The sequence below is a fragment of the Pseudopodoces humilis genome, chromosome 5 (assembly GCF_049639895.1).
Source record: "Pseudopodoces humilis isolate 2021_Gansu_Grassland_sample_001 chromosome 5, ASM4963989v1, whole genome shotgun sequence".
NCBI classification, from domain to species: domain Eukaryota; kingdom Metazoa; phylum Chordata; class Aves; order Passeriformes; family Paridae; genus Pseudopodoces; species Pseudopodoces humilis.
Genome location: NC_142204.1, coordinates 21,129,937 through 21,148,346, shown reverse-complemented (window position 1 = coordinate 21,148,346; position 18,410 = coordinate 21,129,937). Strand labels below are relative to the sequence as shown.

The window sequence follows — 18,410 nt, the reverse complement described above, 5'->3', positions numbered from 1 at the left end:
GTAGTGTTAAAATTTATGTGCTGAAATACAAGTGGATCTGCAGGAGCATTTTGGCAATGCCAAAGAACCAGTGTGGTTTTTGAACCATCTCTACTTCCATGGAAGATTACTGAGAACTCTGAAATACCTGTTGATGATGTACTTTCCTCCCCAAAAGACTGAAAAAGCCTTGGTGAATGAGTGTTAGGGCCTTTTTTTCCTCAGGATACCACAGTTAGGAGCTCTGGTCTCCATCTATCCTTGGAACCACTGCACCCTTCTGTCTAGCCACAGGCACTTACCTGTTCCCTGCCTAAGTTCAGTTGATTCACTCATCTGCGGCCTGCAGCAGGTTTGTTGGCTTGAACAGGGTGTCTGCATTAAGTCTCCACTTCAGGACTTGGTTGCCTTTGGGTGACTCTCAGCCATCTGACTGCACCCCAAGCTGGGGGTGCTGTTTGTGGGGTGGAGCACCAGGTGGAAGAGGCAGCACTCAGTCCCTGGGCTGTGTGAGACCATTGGAAAGGCAGTTCCTCCCAGCAGTGTTGCAAATGGGGAAAATCTGTTTCGTTTGTCATAACAGATGGCAAAGCTGGGGTCCAGCTGATGGCCTCCCTTGACTTGGTCACACTTTGTGTTCTCCAGGTGCCTAACTCCCCTAATTCAGCCTCTCCCAAGAGAAACCAGACCCCAGCAAGGTAAGCTGCTGTGGTATATTTGCACCGTACTGCACACCTCATGGGTTGGGAGCCTGGTGTCTGATGTTTATCACCTGGTGTCACATTTGTCACCATCCTAAGACTCTTGGGATTTCTCTTCCCTCTGCTCTGGCTCTCCTCTCCCTGCTTTAAACACAGCTCTGCACAAACCACTTCTTCCTACGCTGGTGGTCCCAGGCTGGTGTTCTGGCCCAGGAGGAACAAGTGATCTCTGACACATCTCTGGCACAGGCACCCCCACTCTGTCCTCTGCTCTCCTTTGTTCCTCTCAAACATAAACACACTTAACTGGCCTCTTCTCCTCTCCCTCCACCGCCCCAGCCTTCAAAGCGATCAGACAGAGCAATATCCGTCCTGCGACGTGTGCCAGCACGCTCCCTGCTTGCAGGAAAGCTTCAATGGAGCAGCAGGCCCAGCATTTGCTTTGCTCTCTTGAGCCCTGTCTTAGCCTGAACGGTTTTGATCACCAATGCTGTTGGTTTTCTGTCTGGAAAGGTGGCAGTGGGAGATGTACAGTGGAAAAGCAAGAGCTCTGCACTCCCCAGCCAGGGAGATAATGGGTACAGTTGCTTTGTCCCCTACACCATGGGAGGAAGAAGAGGATGATAACCTCTTGGCACTCACAAACTCCAATAATGATGTGGTTTCTGGTGAGATTATTGTTCGCAATATGTAGCAGGAGGGTGGGGTCATGCTGAGCAATCTGAGGTGGGAGAGCAGAGGGTACAGAAATTCCTCTGGTGTCCCATGGCAAATGTGCAGCTTGGTCTCCTCAGGCAATCAACCATCCCCAGCCTGAGCTGCTGCTGCTGGCTTTCATAGTGCTGAGCACATCCTTGTCTTGCTGCACCCTTGTTCCCAAACCCCAGGAGACTGCTTTGGGTCATGTTGTATATATAAATTCAGAAACCAAAATAATCAGTAGGCTTAATTGCAGAGATTATGACCAGGAAAGGGAAATGGAATTATCTGCCAGCACTTAACATTTACTAGCTCAGTAAAAGACATGCAGGGGCTGGGCTGCCCTCATATGCTGAGGTGTTTGAATCAGCCTTGTATTGGAGCCTATTGCAACAAATCACCTGGTTACCCTTCTCTTAGCTCTTAAGAATTGTAGCCTGTTTGTGCTTTTAATTAAAAAAAAAAAACCAAACCAAAACCCCAGTTGTTTTATTTTTGACTAACGCTTGCTATTGTGGTGCTTCAAATTCGTGTCATTCACAGACAAGTTATTAACCTTTAAAATCATAGGTAGGCTGATGAGTTCCTCCACTGTTTCCCTGCCAAATGTTTAACCACTTCTTGGATGAGGACTAAAAAGGTATCACTGTAAATTATTCTTTCCCTCTAAGGTATTTATACTGTAGCTGTTGGTAAAGGGATTTTCTCCGCCTTTCATAGGAGTGTTTTTGTCAGGCAGATACACAATGGGCCATGACAAGCATTTTCTCTTCCATTTTGAGCACTTTGAATATCTCTGTATTTTGAATCTAGCCCAGAAAGGACTTTGTCCACCTTCTTTTGTCCACCAATAAGTTGTGCATGTCTGCAGGGCTGGAGCCCTTTCACGGTGGAAGAACTGAGCCCTGCAGAGGAGGAGAAAACTCTCCATCCAGGGAGCCCTCTTTGCCCAGCCCAAGACTTGGGGCTATGCTGGCAGGAGGGTGCCTGTGGGTGCAGGCAGAGCTGGGTGCTCTCCTACCCCAGCAGCCCCAGTGGGCACCTCCATGGCACAGAATCCCTCCCCAGGGAAGGGATCCCAGGGGGGCTGCAGTGCCCAGAGAGCAGCTGTCAGGCCTCAGAGGGGTGAGCACGGAGGGAGAACCCTGCTCACAGGTGTGGTGTGCCAGGAGCTAAGCACTGCTCCTGTCCCCGACCTCAGTCCCAGGGCTCTGGGGTGACCTGGTCTTCAAAAATCCCATTAGGAAGTTCAGGAGTTGTGTAGGCTGCTGGCTGCTTTTCCTGCCAGACCCCATGAGCTCTTCAATTAATGGTCACTGGATGAGGCAGAAGTTTTATCTTGCTAGAGAAACACAAAGCCCTGCTTGTGGCAATATTCCTTTCCTTGTCTCTCAGGCAGAAATTCCAACAATTTGATGATTATCAATAGCAACCAAGAACACCATTTCTGTCTTCTTTCCCCCTGCTTCTCTAGCAGAAAGTGAATCCTCCATCCCAGACTGGTCAGGGAAAGAAAAGTTAAGCTTAAGGCTCAGACATTCAAGTCCATCATGGACTTTTCCAGCCTGTATTAAGTCACTATATCTTCCTATGCCTTGGTGCCCTATTTGAAAATAGGAATAAAAAATACTTCCTTTAATCTCACTTTTTATTGGTCTTTTCTATTTAAATACAAATCTGTGCTTCAGGGACCAGATCCTTCTGCTCCTACGAGTGCTGCTGATCATAGTGGTACCTCTCTGTGGAGCATGGCCTAAACTGTGCCATGCTCAGTGCATGCTGTCTTGTCTTCTCCTGAGGCTTCAGTGCTGCTGCAGGGATGGGTTCATTCCTGTCACGGTCTAAACTGGAAGTAGGAGAGAATGTAAACTGTTCAGAGTTTCAAGTAGTCACTGCAAAATTTAGAGTAACTTTTTCATAGTCCTCTGGTTAGAATACAGAGCCTCTGAGCCAGACCCTCATCTTGAGTTCAGTGTTAGAGAGGGCCTAAATTCCTCTGTGCCCACGTGGAGTGCTGAACATGCCGCCTTGCTTTCACATCTTTGGGTGCTAAGGGACAGAAGCTGAGAGAGCACCCTGCTCTCTCAGGGTGGACAGAGGAAAGGGATGGTGTTAGAGTGATGCTTTCAGACAGGAAACATTCCACAGTGCATGTCAGTACATGGGGTTTCATTTGACTTTACTTCACATTGAACAGTCCTACCTGAAGAACTTTGAAGATCAAACCAAAATACTGTACATCAGGGGAGAAAACATTTAAGGGAGGCCTTTGGTTCCAGTGGCAAAACAAAACTAAACAGAATTCTGATGGATCAACTGGAAATTATTTTGTTCTTCAGCTACTCATGTTTGCCATGGAAACAAGCCTTTAGTGTTGTGCCATAAGAAGTGAAGAGCCCCAAGCCCCCAGCCCTGAGTGAGTGCCAGAGTCCATCTCCCCAGCACACAGGGCCCCTCATGACAGTGTCTCCTCAGCTCTGCCTCCTGCATCAGCCATCCTCCCCAGCCTCCGTGGCACCACCAGGGATGAAAGGCTGGATTCACTTTGGTTTGTGTTCAACCCACCTTTCACAGTGCCTGGTGGACCCATCTCCCCCCTTCCCCATCTTTGGGGACTCAGACAAAGAATTTTAATCTTCGTGGTCTGTCTGTAGTTGTAAAATATAATACCAATGGAGTTGGGCTTTTTTATCCTGAAGCCATGAAACTGTTGTCAGAAGAAATTGATACATGCTGGTGAGGGGAACAAAGTGCTGCTGGGGAGGATTTGACTCAAGCACTTCAAATGGAAATTTCCCTGTTTGAAGTGGATATGTCCTTCATCCCTGCACCTTTCATTTCTGTTAGGCTGTGGGAGCGAGGGCTCAGAGGGTCTGTTCACAGGAGGGTCAGCTCCTGCTCTGGCTCTGCAGAAGGTTCCCATCACCGGGCTGTGGGTGTCGTCACTGCTCACAGGAGCCCTGGGAAATGGTTATTTGGGGTGAAGGGGCTCTTGCAGCCCAGCCTCAGCCACTGCCCTGCTGCCCCGGGGCTGCAAGCTGGGAGCTCTCCATGCCTGACCAGCACTGGCCATGGGGTTCTGTCCATGTGAACACTGAGCCTATCCCAGGCACTCCAGAGCAAATCATAGGGTCTTCCCCTTCCTTCAAAGACATCTGAAGCCTAAAGGAAATAGATCAAACATGTTAATTTGAACTGAGATTAATTATACATTTGCAACTGGAGAGGGAAGAAAAAAAAAAAGGCATTAAGGTTTGTCTGCATTAACTATGCCTGTGGGGGTGTTTCTTTGTCTTTGCATGCGATGATAATCCATGAGATACCAGGTCTGGTTCCACCAGATCTCTGGAAAAGCCTCAGAGGCTTCAGGAGATTCTGCAAATGTGTTTCAGCAGGAGGCAGACAAGGAGAGGGGAAGTGTCGGCACCGCCTCCTCAGAGCACTGGAGGAGCGTTTGTTGGGTGGCTGGAGGCTACTTCTCAGCTCCCCGATTTCAAACAAGTATAATTATCAGTTGGATAGGGTTCAGGACACCGAGGGAGCTGCCAGATCTTTCATGAGGAGGTAAGTTGTCCCACTGAATCTAGGATAAAAAAAAAATCAGGAAAGAGGGATATAATTTAACCATGTAAGTGTTGTCTTACATCCTTAATGTACCAGGTGGAATATATTCCTAGTTCTATCTGGGAGCCTGGTTTATACACCCTTTGGAGCATTCGTGTTGTAAAATTTTTATCTAAAACCTGGCTGAAATGAAGAGGCACTGGAAATTTCACTATAAAACCTATTCTCCAAAGAACTCCATCCCAATGAGACTCATTAAAATTAGCACATGATCTTCGGTTGAAATCTCAACAATTCTTCAAACCTTTTGAACTTTTTTCACTCTGCCCTACAAAACTGCCTTTACTTAAACCTCTTGTCTTAGTTTAGGGTAAATTAGGAAGGAAAACTCTAAATGGGGATTTCCCCAGGGAAATGCCCCTCTCCACTAACTGGTCCGGGAAAAGAAAAAAAAATTCCTTAGAGAGAAGTGGAAAAAGCTGTTTATTTAACAGAAATTGAGTAATATTAAATAATAAAACCTCTTGCTGTTCGATGGGATGGTAAGTCTAGGAAGAAAAGTCTTTTTCATGTGGTGTAGCTCGGCTCGCTCAGGTTCTTATCAGTCCCTCCGGCGCTGGAAAGTGCCGAGGCCCAGGCCCTGGTGGGCCACAGGCGTGAGCTCCCGGGGTTTGGCTGGGTGTTCAGTCCAGAGCAGGCTTGCACAGATCCAAGAAAATTGGGAAAAAAACAAACAAAGGTCTAGGGCACTCCTCTGCCTCAGCTAGCTAAAACTAACTAAAATCTAGAGAGAAGCTCTGTCCCGCTGTCTGTCCGTGCTGCAGACACCACAGTCCAGGAGCGGGATGTGTGGGAGTGATGTTTTTCCTTAACACAAACTGCGGCTTCTTCTTCTCCCTCTCTTGCTCTCAAAGCCAGTCTTAAAGGTGCAGAACTTAATATATAACATAAACCAGACGATTGGGGATACCAGTATCATAAAGTCACCCCAGGACACCTCTCTAAGTAAATTTTAAGTAAGTCTAATGAATTTCCATTCACACATTTCATGGTGTGGAAGACTTAAGCCTTCAGATCTGCCAAATAACTTTCCTAGTTGTTACAGTGAAGTCACTGTCAATATTTGAGCATACACTTGTGAACTTTGTTCTCAGTATTAAAAGTTAGGGCTAGCTGAAAAAAGGGAATGCTTACAGAAAATAAAAATTAACCCAAAACTGCCTCTGTTTTGTGGGCATGGCTCAATACAAATTACTTTTTACAGTATTTCCAATTATATTCTTCCAAACCAAAAACGGCCTCGTTTATGCATTGACAGAATAAAATTTTTCTTATCTGTAAAACCGAACTTCAGGTATAAAATAAAACACATCATCCTGATGATTCCTGGACAGGGTTGCTGCTGCCATTGTCATCCCTGAGTCACAGGTTATGCCAGCTGACACCTGCCCCACGCTCCAAGCCCCTGCTCTCCGGATCCCGACCCCTGCTAGCGTCGGTGCTCTGTGGCGTTTGCCCCACAGGTGTCTGTACCTACACCTGCATGCCAGGCTTCATTGCTACACTCTTACTTTATCTCTTGCAGTCAAGAACCACGTGGGAAACCCACCAGAAAAGTGGTTTTCTCAGAGGTGCTCTTCTTACCCCCTGCTTCAGCCACTGAAGGTCTGGCCAGAGACCCCACTAGACTTCATTCTTGAGGAAAAAAAATAACCCTGAGACTGTAAATGTGCTCCATAAGACAGTGACCTCAGTGCAATTCCAGCAAAGTCTGCAAAAACTAACCAATGCTCAAAGAGTTTTGTCAAAGGTAAATTTAAAAATGTTTAAATGCAACATGTTTTTCAATCACAGAGCCAACTAATTTAATTCACCTTTGAAGGCACTGACCACTCATACTACAGAACAATTTCGCTATTTCGTGGTGGTGGCATTGCTGCTGTTTTGTCTTTTCAAAGCAAGCTCCGTCAACACATGCAGCTCCAACTCAGCCCCCTCATGAAACTTGCTTTTAGTAAAAATCAAACCAGCTTGTAACTGAATGAGCTTCTCAGACAGGATAATATAAACACCACTTAATAACCTTTTGCTTTACAGGCTTGTTAATGTAAATGGAAATTTTAAAGCTTTCATAGAGCTGCAAAATGCAAAGCTATGGAGCACGCTGCACATAAACAGAGGCAAATTCCTTGCATTTGTACTGCCTGTCATGCTGGCAGCTTTGATCTGTCCTAGCAGGGCCCTCAGGATCTGCACCACCACTTGCAATGGGGCATTGCCCCTGAGAACCTGGGCTGCAGCATTACCCAGGTGTGTTGGGAGCAAACTGCCAGGGCTGGGGGAATGAGGGAGGCAAGAGTGGGACAGGGCAGGGCTTTTCATGGCTTTTCATGGCTTTTCATGGCTTTTCGTGGCTTTTCATGGCTTCAGCAGTGCTCTGCATTAGACAGCAGTGGAATGCTCATAGCAAGGGGGATGCCAGTGGCATTGTTGTCATGACAGCCTGGTAGAGGGATTTATTTGTCCCTGCCACCCTCGCTGTAGCTAATATAAAGGAAGGGAGAAGAGAAGCTGGGTAACAAAAGGACAGGTTTCTCTACAAGCACAGGGGCCCTGGGTGCTTCCACTCACACAGGGGACATGAAATCCATGCAACCAGCTCCTGGTAAAGCATTATAGGGGCAGTCTGGTGATGTTTTCAAGTGGGGCAGAATCCATTGCTGTCCCCAGCACAGAGGAAAGAGGTGGGCGACGCTGTTGTTGAAACAACAAAGCCCAGGACTGAAGTAATCTGGGTTTATCACTTGGCTCCTGACGGCAGGTGGGTTGAGCACTGTAATCTTCCCCTCAGTCCCCAGGTGGAGCACAGCCTGCTCACAACTGCTCAACACTTTGATTAAAAATACACTTTGAGCTATTTTGCAATGATGAACAAGAAGTGATGGTAGGTAAATAAATGTGGTGTGTCTGAGTTGCAGGAAAATATAAGTTTTGGGGTTTTTTTCCCCAGAATTAATCCTCCCCGAAGATGTCATTTCTGATTTGTTCCTGTTTCCCTTGTTTCAGCCATGCAGGTGATATGGTATCCATCAGTGTGCTGCACCTCAAAACCCCTTTCTTGTCTCCCTCCCCTCTTCCATGCTTCCTCCTTTTCCCATGCACAAACACCACAACACACACTCCTGTGTTTGTACCTCTGGCTTATTTCATTTATGCATTACACCGTATATTATCACTTTCATCGGTGAAGCCCCAGTGTGCTTTAATGCCTCTAGGTGTGGGGATGCACACATCACCTCTGCATGAGGGATCCCTTGGGATAAGCTGTCTGCAGCTGAGCCTGGAACTTCTTCAATGCTTTTTAAATTTAAAAAGCTACATCAGGAGAGCAGTCTTGCATAGCAAAATGCTGCAGTAAAACGCATACATGAAAAGATGTGGAAATTCCATTTATTTGTAACTGCTTGTTCCCTTTGTGATCTCACTGCAGATGGAAAAGATTGGTTAGGATTCAGTGCTGACATCTTACAGCCCTGGAACACAAAAATCTGCTATGTATGCCCAGAACCACATCACATCAAAACAGAACCACTGGAACAAGCAAGCTGCTTTGTGAGCAGCACAGTAGATGCTGCTTGGCTCGGCATTGTGCTATATAAGCTCCAAGGCTTCCCCACATTTTCAATTTTTCAGCTTCCCACAGACCATTCGTGTAGCTTTCCCCTCCTAAAAAAACCCCAATGAAACCACCTCCAAAACACTTATTTTTTCTAACTAGCCCCAGTAGAACAGGCAAGAGGTGACACAAAGCACATGTGCCTGCTCACAGCTGCCTGGTGCCCTTGGCCTGCCTGACCATCACCATCACCATCCCCAGCACCATCCCCAGCACCATCCCCAGCACCATCCCCATCACCAGCACCAGCACCATCACCATCACCAGCACCATCACTGGGACAGTGTTAGTTTTCCCCTCTCTAAGGACTCTACATTGGCACATTTTTCTACTCTTGTGCCACCAATGCTCATGGACCATGTAGGAATTTCATGTCTTTGACACCTCTATCTCCAGCCTCAGAAGTGAGCTGAGGGGTTCTCCAAAATTTTCAGTCTTCACTCCTCTAACTTGTTCTCTCAGCAAAGGCAACTTGAACTTTTCCACTGTTAGTGGATATAGTCACAATAAGGTAGAAAAGAATTGTGTAGTGTAAGAATCATGTGGGAAATACATGAGTGAGCATTTATAGTGGATTTTTACTTACAAGCACACCTTCAGGTTGATGGAGAATGGTGCTCCTCTTGCATTTTCAGAGCTTTCAGATGTGTAGCAGGACAGCCTCATGGAAGATCTGGGAGCAGCTGCAGTCTTGCCATTTTGCTGCTCCCCATTTGCCTAGAACAAATTTATTTCTACCCTGTAGCCATCTCTCTGTTCTGAGGGCTACTAGTGAGAAGCACCTGCTGAAGACACTATTTGTTACTTGCTTAGACTCTGTTTTGGAGAGGCTTACTAAGACCTTACTCAGCTATTGTACTTACCTCAGCTTACCTCAGCAGGGCTCTCCTGTTGGTACCACTTCAGTCTCTCTTCAGAATGTTTTGGATCTTGTTTTGCCTCCTGCCGAAGTATGCTGGAGACAAATGTTTCCAAAGATACTCTGTGTGTGTGTATGGGTGTGTGTGGACATTCCCTGCTCATTTATTCCAGTGAGATAAATTGGCCCTGATTGCTTTACTGCCTGAACATGCCTTTTCTGTAGTGCCTTCTAGTTTTCTTTGGCCACATTATTGACACTGGGTAATTCAACATGAAAGGATTGTGGATGGGCTTTTACAAACAAATCAGCTTAAATAGCTATTAGAGGATTAAAAGCAATTCCATGGCCTGGATAACACATCTTTAAAATGCTGATAATATCAAGAAGCAAATGGATTTGTAATTTAATGGCAGCAGAGGGAAGACTTCAGATGTCTTTTTTCCAGATTTGATAGAAAGATTAAAGTGTCTGCTTTTATTGTGCAAGGGCTGGATAAAGCTGTAGCATGGTTGCCTACAGAAAGCAGCATTCACCTTTCTTGTAAACAGTAATTGTCCCATGTGGAGAGAATTCTTATGGTCAACATTTTTATTAAAACTTTAGTTTTCATGGTGACAAGTTGGATCATTGTCTGCTTTAAAAGTTTGATAATGATACACTTTAGCAGCTTTGAAAAAACCCTTTGTCTAGACAGAAACACTTAATAAAGCTTTTGAAATGTAGCGTTCACTTTAAACCTTTGCTGATACCTGGACAAAAGCACCAATCCATATTTAGGAAATCTTGTTTTCTACTTGCTTGTGACAAAATTGTGCAAAAGGTTTGCATAACAACAGGAACTGTGAGAAATAAAAACATACAACTTTCCTCAAGAGAGGTGTTCAATCTGAGACAGATTTTTCCCACAGAAAGAATTTCCTTTTACTCCAGATTTATTTATTTTTTTTAAATCAAATTAAAATACATGTGGCATTCTGGTTTTTGCATCTTCAGCATTGAGGTTGGATTGGGAGGTATTTTAAGGACATCTCCAGAACTGTTAAATATGTATAGTCTAAAAATAATAGCTAGACAGCCTAAAACAGTGATGGCCAAGCACAGGCCCAGGGTGGGATAATTTCCACTCCATTAGATGGGACACTGAGGAACATTCCACATGAGAAATGAAAAGGGGCAGAGTCACAGCCCAGTCCCCTTCTCCAGCCAGCTGCTCATGGAGAAGGTGGCACAATGCACCATCTCCCTGAGGTTTGGGAATCAAGGATTGAGGCTCCTGGATATTTATCTGTCAGGGTCAGACCTCTGTGATAGCAATCTGACCTAAAAATTCATCTGTGGCCTTATCTGAAGTGTCCTGCCCAGGAAGTAATGGTCACTCTGGCAATTTTTATTTTTAATGGTTTGGTTTGACTCGGCTATTTCTTGTCATTATATTATGAAGATGCTGTTCATCTTCAGACTGTTTTCCAAAGAAATAGGTTTCACAGAATTTGCCTCTGGTACTCCGAGGAAGTGTATGTTTTTTATAGATAACAAAGATTTAATCTCTATTTTGAGGGAGAAATGCAGTTCAGGCTTACAGAATTACCAGCAGCAATACCACATTTCCAGAAATCTCAAAATTGAATCAAAGAGAGAGAGAGACAGGTTGAATCTCTTGCCAGAGAAACACAAAGGAAACAAGAAAAGCCGAGAAACAATGGAACCCAATCAGACATTTGGAACTCTACCTTGTTGTCCTCTTCCTTCTTGGGTAAGAAATACAAACACTGCACAGACAGAAATGAGTGCGTTGTCTCTGAATCTGAACTGTCCAGGTAACTAAACCTCAATTTTGGAGTCTGGCAAACAGCCTCTGCAAAAGTAACAGCCCTCAGAGAAACAAAATAATCATTAGAAAATGGAGCTGGCTCCCGTGTAAAGGGTAAAGAACACCTGTGACTGCCATGGACGCAGGAGCTAAAAGTTGAGAATAGTCTTCTAGAAAGCAGCAGAGTCTTTTTATACCAAATTATTTTTATTAGATACCCAGAACACAAACCTGCTTCTTATCTAAATTTTAAAATCCAGATAAAAAATTTAGTTTAATTGGTGGCAGTTCCTATTTACTCCCTTTCCATTTTCTCTATTTTTTTCCTGAAAAATTATTACTCCTGCAACCAGAGCTGTCCTGTTTGTTATCAATTAAAAGTGAAAAAGACACAGGCAGGATTAATCACATTTTTATTTAAAGGAAATTTATGGACACATTTTGAAATATTTGATCAGAATTTGTTCTTATTTATACATGAATATTTGTTCAGTCAGCATGACATGAAGGAAACAACAAAAAGATGCAAAACAATTTGATCAACACAAGGCCAAAAAAGCAAAAGTTTGAAAGGTGTGTTGAAAGTGGATGGGTAAAGTTTACCTCATATTCAGAGTGGGATTTAAGCCTTGGAGAAAGGCAGATTTTAAAACAAATTGGAGAGAAATTCTCATTTTAAGTAGATGCAATCCAAATTAAAGGTATCCCATAGTTTTTGAGGTATTAATTTTAAAAGCTGTATCCTTTGAAAAAGTAATACAATATTCTAAACAAAAGGAGAAATACCTGCATTTTCATGCAGTTGTAAACCAATATATTCAATGTTTCCCTTTTTGTACACACCAGTGTCTAACTGCTACAGGTTATATTTCTAAGCATATAATTTCTGACCTGCCAAAGACACAATCAAGACTATTTTGTCCATGAACTCAGATTTCAGAAAAGTAGGGAAAAGGCTTTCATTTTTTCAGTATCTTGAGTGAAGCTTTGCTTTTGAAGATGCAGTTTCGCAGAACTCTGTTTCCCTCTTCCTATCATTGACTGGAATGAGTGTCCAGCTTTATCTTCCTGAAAATTATCCTTAGAATAATGACCAAATAGCCAGTGTCCAGTGTATGAGCTGTTTCTTTCACTTTAGAAGATGTTTTAAAAGAAATTGATTTCCAAATATAGCCTTGTTTTTATTTGAAAAATTGTTGTTTCATAAATAGAACTATTTCTGTGAGATTTCTGAAATATTTAGGGAAAGATATTTAATCTAAATCTTACCTTCCCCAGTCCAAGTATTTGCAGTGCAGTGTATCTCAGGTTAGCAGTCAGGAAAAACAGACAGTAAAATTCACTGGACAAAGCAGGAGAAAGGGGAGGGGAATTTCCTGAAATTGATTTATCTGGTTTTACTGTCTCGAGTGAAAGGCGAAAGAAAATAGAACAGAATAAAAGCTGAATGAAAAGTAGAATACAAATGTTGCTCCAGTTTAACAGTCCAAAGGAAGCTTAGTAACACAGCTGAAGCAACCTGAGAGATATCTGTTTAAAAAGCACATTTAAGTTTCATACAGCAAATATTTAAAGTCCTTTGACAGACGAAAAATACCTTTTTTTTTTTTTTTTTTTGCCTTCCCTATCTGTTTTTCCTTTTCCCGATATTAATTTCCACCTGTAGAAAATTCCCCAGGATTTAGAATTGTTTTTCAGCCAAACTGGAAGCCTTCTGTGTCCAGAGAGGAGACCTAGCTGCCTGTCTCCTCAAATTCACTGTAGGGGGATGACGCCGAAGAAGTTTTGGACTCTCCATCGCTGTTGCACTCCCGTGGGGAAGCCGGACCGGGAGTTCCTGGGCACTCCTTGCCACAGAGCGCTTCCTTACTGGCAGAGCCCAAGGGATGGCAGTCCAGCAAGCTCTGCAGGTGTTTGATGTAGCTTATTGCAGCTCTCAGGGTCTCCACTTTGCTGAGGCGCTTGTCAGCGAATTCCTTGGGCAGGTGCTCCCTCAGGCGCGTGTAGCCCTCGTTCACGCAGCGCACCCGCTGCCTCTCCCTCTCGTTCCTCTTCCGAATGAAGGCAGGCTCGAAGGAATAGTCATAGATGCCCATGTAGCCAGGAAATGGGATGTAGGAGATGCGACCTGTGTGCCCACTATAGGCTTGTTCCCAGTAAGATGGGTCCAGGGGGAAGGGAACCCCAAAGGGCTCTCTCAGGGTTAGCCCATGGGGGTGCATGGGGCTGTTAGCCAGGGACGTGGCTCTTGGAAATGCAATCCTCTTCAACAGTTTATCATCGTCTTTAGTGCTGTCCATGCTTCTTTTTTTCCTCACCAGTGGAGTGTTAGCTCCGGAATTTGGCTTCCAATGTATTACATTCCAATGTAATACATTCCAAAATGTATTAATCCAACATTTGTATAGGTACCCTGCCCCGCTGCAGCTTCCTCCTGCGGTGTATAAAAAGTCAGATCTCAAAGCAAGGCTAACAACTCACGAGGTCCACACTGTGCCTGGAAAGCCTTGTTGTGTTTATAGGTGTAGGATGCCAGTTAATGTACAGACAGGTTTTGAGGACCATCACTCCACAATTTAAACCCTTCTTTTCCTGTGATCTTCATATTTCAAAAGATAATAAGAGGGTTCCTGTGTATTCCTTTTCTCTCCACTTGAAATTATGACCATAATAGTTAATGCCAAACATAAATAATCTTCCAGGCTCTAAACACTTCTCATGTATTGTAATCCATGATATCATTTGATATAATTGCCTCCAAAAGATGGGTAATTTGCAAAGTTTACAGAGATCTTCAAAGTTTTGGCAGAACTCCTCACTTTCAGGAACCAAGGATCTTCTGTCATCTGAAAACTACCCAAAGGCTTTTCACAATGAAATCCAGAAGACAACTGCAAGCTTTGTTGTTTCGGCTGCTGTGGTCTAACTGAACCAGCTCACAAGCAGTTTGCAAAACTTATAGGGCATATCTGTAGCTTTCTGGGGAAGCTGAGACATCTTCAAAGCAAAGAGTGCTCTCTTGTGGTTGCAAGTCTTGTCAGATCAAGAATGTACGACATGCATACGTAAGAGGAAAACTGCCTTCTTCGCCCTAAGAGAGGTTTTTCTCAAGAAGTGTGAGTTTCACAAATTGAACATGAGTGTTTTGGCATTTTCAAACAGTTTTCAACATTTTGTGTGCTTCTGCTCATTGTAGGAATGTTCTGGTTATCCCTATGGGAACTTGCCTCAGACAAACCAACACAAAGGTGATGTCCTGATAGCCCCAGGTGAAGCTATTAACAGATGTTTACACGGGTATTGGCTTACCTCACGGACCCTACACACTGCTTTAATGGGAGAGATGAAAGTCCCTCTTGGCCGTGCCTGGTCTGTGCTGTCCTCCAGTTTTACCTGCAGCTTGCCAAAGCAAAGAGGTGAACAAAAGACATAAACTTTATACTTTTGGCAGTATAAAGCCCTAATGTCCTTGTCTGTGCCTTTCTTCTGAAAGGCACAGACCTAACCTAACCATACACCACCCTGCTGTGTTAGGATCTTCCTCTGCAGCAACTTGACTGTCTTTGACTTTTCCCATGTTGTTGTTCAAGAGCTCTGTAGTTACAGATTTTTGCTGAAAACACATACAGTTAACTGAGTCTCCTTTTTTTGCCATCATCATTTTGGGGAATCGAATGTTTGTCTGGGAGAGCTGTGGGAAGGGACAGACATGAAAAGGTACAGGTGCGTAGGCTCTATTAAAATTGTTCTTTTGCTCAAAGTGGAAGTTTCCACCCTGTTCAGTGTTTTGTACGAAACTGCCTCAGGAGTGTCAGTAACTGAAACAACATTCTCCACTCTGTGAAACACATCTGTGCCTCTGCTGAGCTAGAAACTAGCAGCAATGATGTGAGCAGCACACACTTTTGAGTCAGCCTTTTGTGTCTCTGCTGGCCTATTCTGCAGCTTCAAAAAAACAGTGGTAATCTTCAAATGTACAGTGAACGTACAGGCAGACATGAGTGAGGACAGTCCTGGACTCTGGCTTATGTCAGGGGTGGAATCAGCACCAAAATGGCTCAAAAGCCTGAGCAAAAATTAATGGGGAATGCCTCAGGGTATGTACTGCTCATTTCAGATCAAATAAGTGAGAGTCTTTCTGCCTTTTAAAAAAATCTTTGGAAACAGTTGATCAGGATGGACTTTTCAATATTACTTGAACTCTAAACTTTGTTGTCCAGAAACGTTGTCAGAAATGAATACTTTAAGGAAAATAGCTCCTCCACTATAGCACTAGGCTAGGCCAGGACTTACAGTTTTCTTAAAACAAAGAGGATGTTGACCTCTAAGCAAATACCTGAAGCAGGCAAAGGCCATTTGATCTGTGTTATCATTAGATTTCAAACACTGCTCTCTGGCAGAATTCCTGTAAGGAAATGGCAGTATGCCTCTTGGGGGGCTCAGCTGCCAGATCATTTCACAGCTCTCCATGACCTTGCCAGCAGCCTGGCCATGTTCAAAAGGCAGGGTTACATTTCAGTTCTGTCATGCAAATGCACTGTGCCCTCCTACCAGACCTCTTTTCTATGTTTACTGTAAATGCAGGCCACCAGCACTTCCCAGAGTGTCAGAATTGCACCTGTGCTAAAGACATCTTCTCTTCTGACAGAAAAATCCACTTGCTAATCCTTTAGAGAAATACATGAAGAAAAATTATGGGTAAATGTTAATTGTTGACCTGAATTATTGAAGCTGATTTCATATCAAACGGACTCTGAATTTGTTTGTGTACAAGAGAAATGAGAAAATATGCCACAGGCTTTTGATGAATGTGGTATCTTGTTGACAATCTAATGTCACTTGCTGGGAAAGGGATTTGCCCCTGGGCAGAGAACCAGAGCAAGGCCAACACATCTTACATCCCACTGCAGGTCCTTGTTGAGAGCGTGAGCAGGATTAAAGCAATTTACAGTTCCTGTACTGATTTCTGCACAAAGTCTCAACATGTCTGCACATGCAGACACAGTGAAAGTAGCAGGACTGGACCACCAAAGGGAAAGGCTAATACACATTCTTTTCAATTTTAAGAGTAGGTTAAGACTACATGAATAATGTTCCTCTTTTAAGATAAGCCTTTGATCTTCTTTCTAACACTGTTTCTCCAATTAAGTCCTCTTCACACCTTCGTCTGGATGATGCTTTGTCTCCAGAATGCAGAATCTGCCATGCTGATACAAAGCAGGTGACCTGGTTTGCTTTCCAGGCAGTACAAATCAGGTGTTCCCTGCTCTACAATGGCAGAGCTTGTGCTCTTTATACACATATTGTATGTTTAGCTTTTGTTTAGGTTTTTGGGTTTTGGCTTCATTGTTGTTTTGTTTTGTTTGTAAATACAAAGTCTAAATGGGGATGCTGGGAGATTCCTTACACACTCCATCATCTATGCTATTCAAACAGGTTCTCTTCCTTTTCTTATACTTCACTATAAGCACTTAATTGGCCAGCCAAAACAAATAGAAAATACTCTTGACATATCTAAAAATAAAACATTTAGGCATCTTCCTTCCAGACACAATTTAGTTGTGGTTTTAATTGCATATATCCTAACACAATATCTAAAAGTATGTAATTTTTGTACAAAAGAAGCCTCGACATGTTCCCACTCCCACACGAACCATAACCATGAATAACACTACTGACATTACACAGTGATTAGAATTACTTTGAATTATTCAAAGAAACAGTTCCTCCTTGACCCTATGTCCCTCTGTGTATGAAAAGAAAGTCATTGGTGGAAATACTGTAGTAGAAACACAAGAATCAGCTGAACACATGCAAGTCCACTGACTTCCCAACAGATGTCCTAGCTGTTTTATCTGTGAACATGTTACTGAGAAGGAAGAAGAAAATACACCGGGAATTTAAGGAGAAAAAACTGTGCATTTCTTATATTGAAACTCTCATAATATTGTGCATTTCTTATATTTTACTGTGCTGTCAAATTCTAGGATCTATTATACATATCATAGGTTGTCTAGGCTGCTGCAATTTATTAACAGATACAAAAATATGTAATTAACAGATTCTCTTGTTAACTGCTCTCACAGAATTACAGTAATAACTTTGCTTGAGACTGAGGTGTAGGAATACAGGATTAAGTAGGTTTGTGTCTGTTATGTCCTGTTTTACCCTTAAGCATGGGTCATTTCTTTCCAACCCTAAACCTAGAAGTGAAAGCTGCACATAGACTACCTAGGCTTCATACTGTGACTATCACCAAAATAGTCACAATAGTCACTGGCCTGCAAAGTGCTGACAAGCCAATGAAAGGTGATGAGAAATTTTGATTTTTTATTGTAAAATGGCTTTTTGCATAATTTTCATTCCGATGTTACTCTGGTGTGAGATAGAACCCAAGGGCAGGTTTGCAGTAACAGAAGAGAACTAATTGTGCCAAGACATGGGCATGGTCCAGAAGGGACTTTGGCTCACACTGCAGGGAAGGACTGAAGCATGTTCACTGTATCTCCTTCCCCTGTGGCTTCAGTCTCTCTCATCTTTCTGTATGTCTCCAGCATCTGAACACGACTTGAAAAATAGCTGAGCAATTTGTTTCTCATGCAGCAAGTACCTCTATAAATGTCAATAAACCAGGCTTTCAGGAGACATGGTGCAGTTGTCTTATCAAAACACTTCACACATGATAAAAGCATTTGGTATATAAAAAAAATATCTTTCCTTGCAGAAGAAACAGTTCCCAAATGTGTTTTATCACAATACCTTGGGCATGCAGTATACATCTCTGTAGACAGAGATTAATTTCTCATTCAGTGACACTTCATATTATCACTGGCTTCCTTTGATACTTCTGCTTTAAACTGGTAGTTAAGATATCACTAGTTCAAGGGAGTAAAGTGACTACAAAAAAAGCTGGAATCTCAGAGGACTCATGCTTGACAGTAAGAAAAAATACTCTTATCTATGTATGACTACATCCAATCTAGCTCATAGGCTCGAAGTATTACTTTCAGCTCAGATAGTTGAAATAGCACAAAGATTTCAGTGCCACGACACCTCTACTGTAGAATTGCAGTATCATAATTGGAATTAAGACAAACTGAGGGCTTGGGATAACCTAGC

At 43.3% G+C, this 18,410-nt stretch overlaps 1 protein-coding gene across 1 annotated transcript; it reads right to left on the bottom strand.

Moving 5' to 3' along the window:
- Positions 1 to 13,024: 13,024 nt before the first annotated feature.
- ASCL4 (achaete-scute family bHLH transcription factor 4) lies at positions 13,025 to 13,591 on the bottom strand. The gene has a single exon (XM_005527539.2). The coding sequence runs from the start codon at positions 13,589 to 13,591 to the stop codon at positions 13,025 to 13,027; it is 567 nt and encodes a 188-aa protein (XP_005527596.2).
- Between the last annotated feature and the right edge of the window lie 4,819 nt (positions 13,592 to 18,410).

What these genes read in the sequence shown, in the direction of transcription:
- ASCL4 (XM_005527539.2), bottom strand. Translation starts at nt 13,591, where the DNA reads ATGGACAGCACTAAAGACGATGATAAACTGTTGAAGAGGATTGCATTT.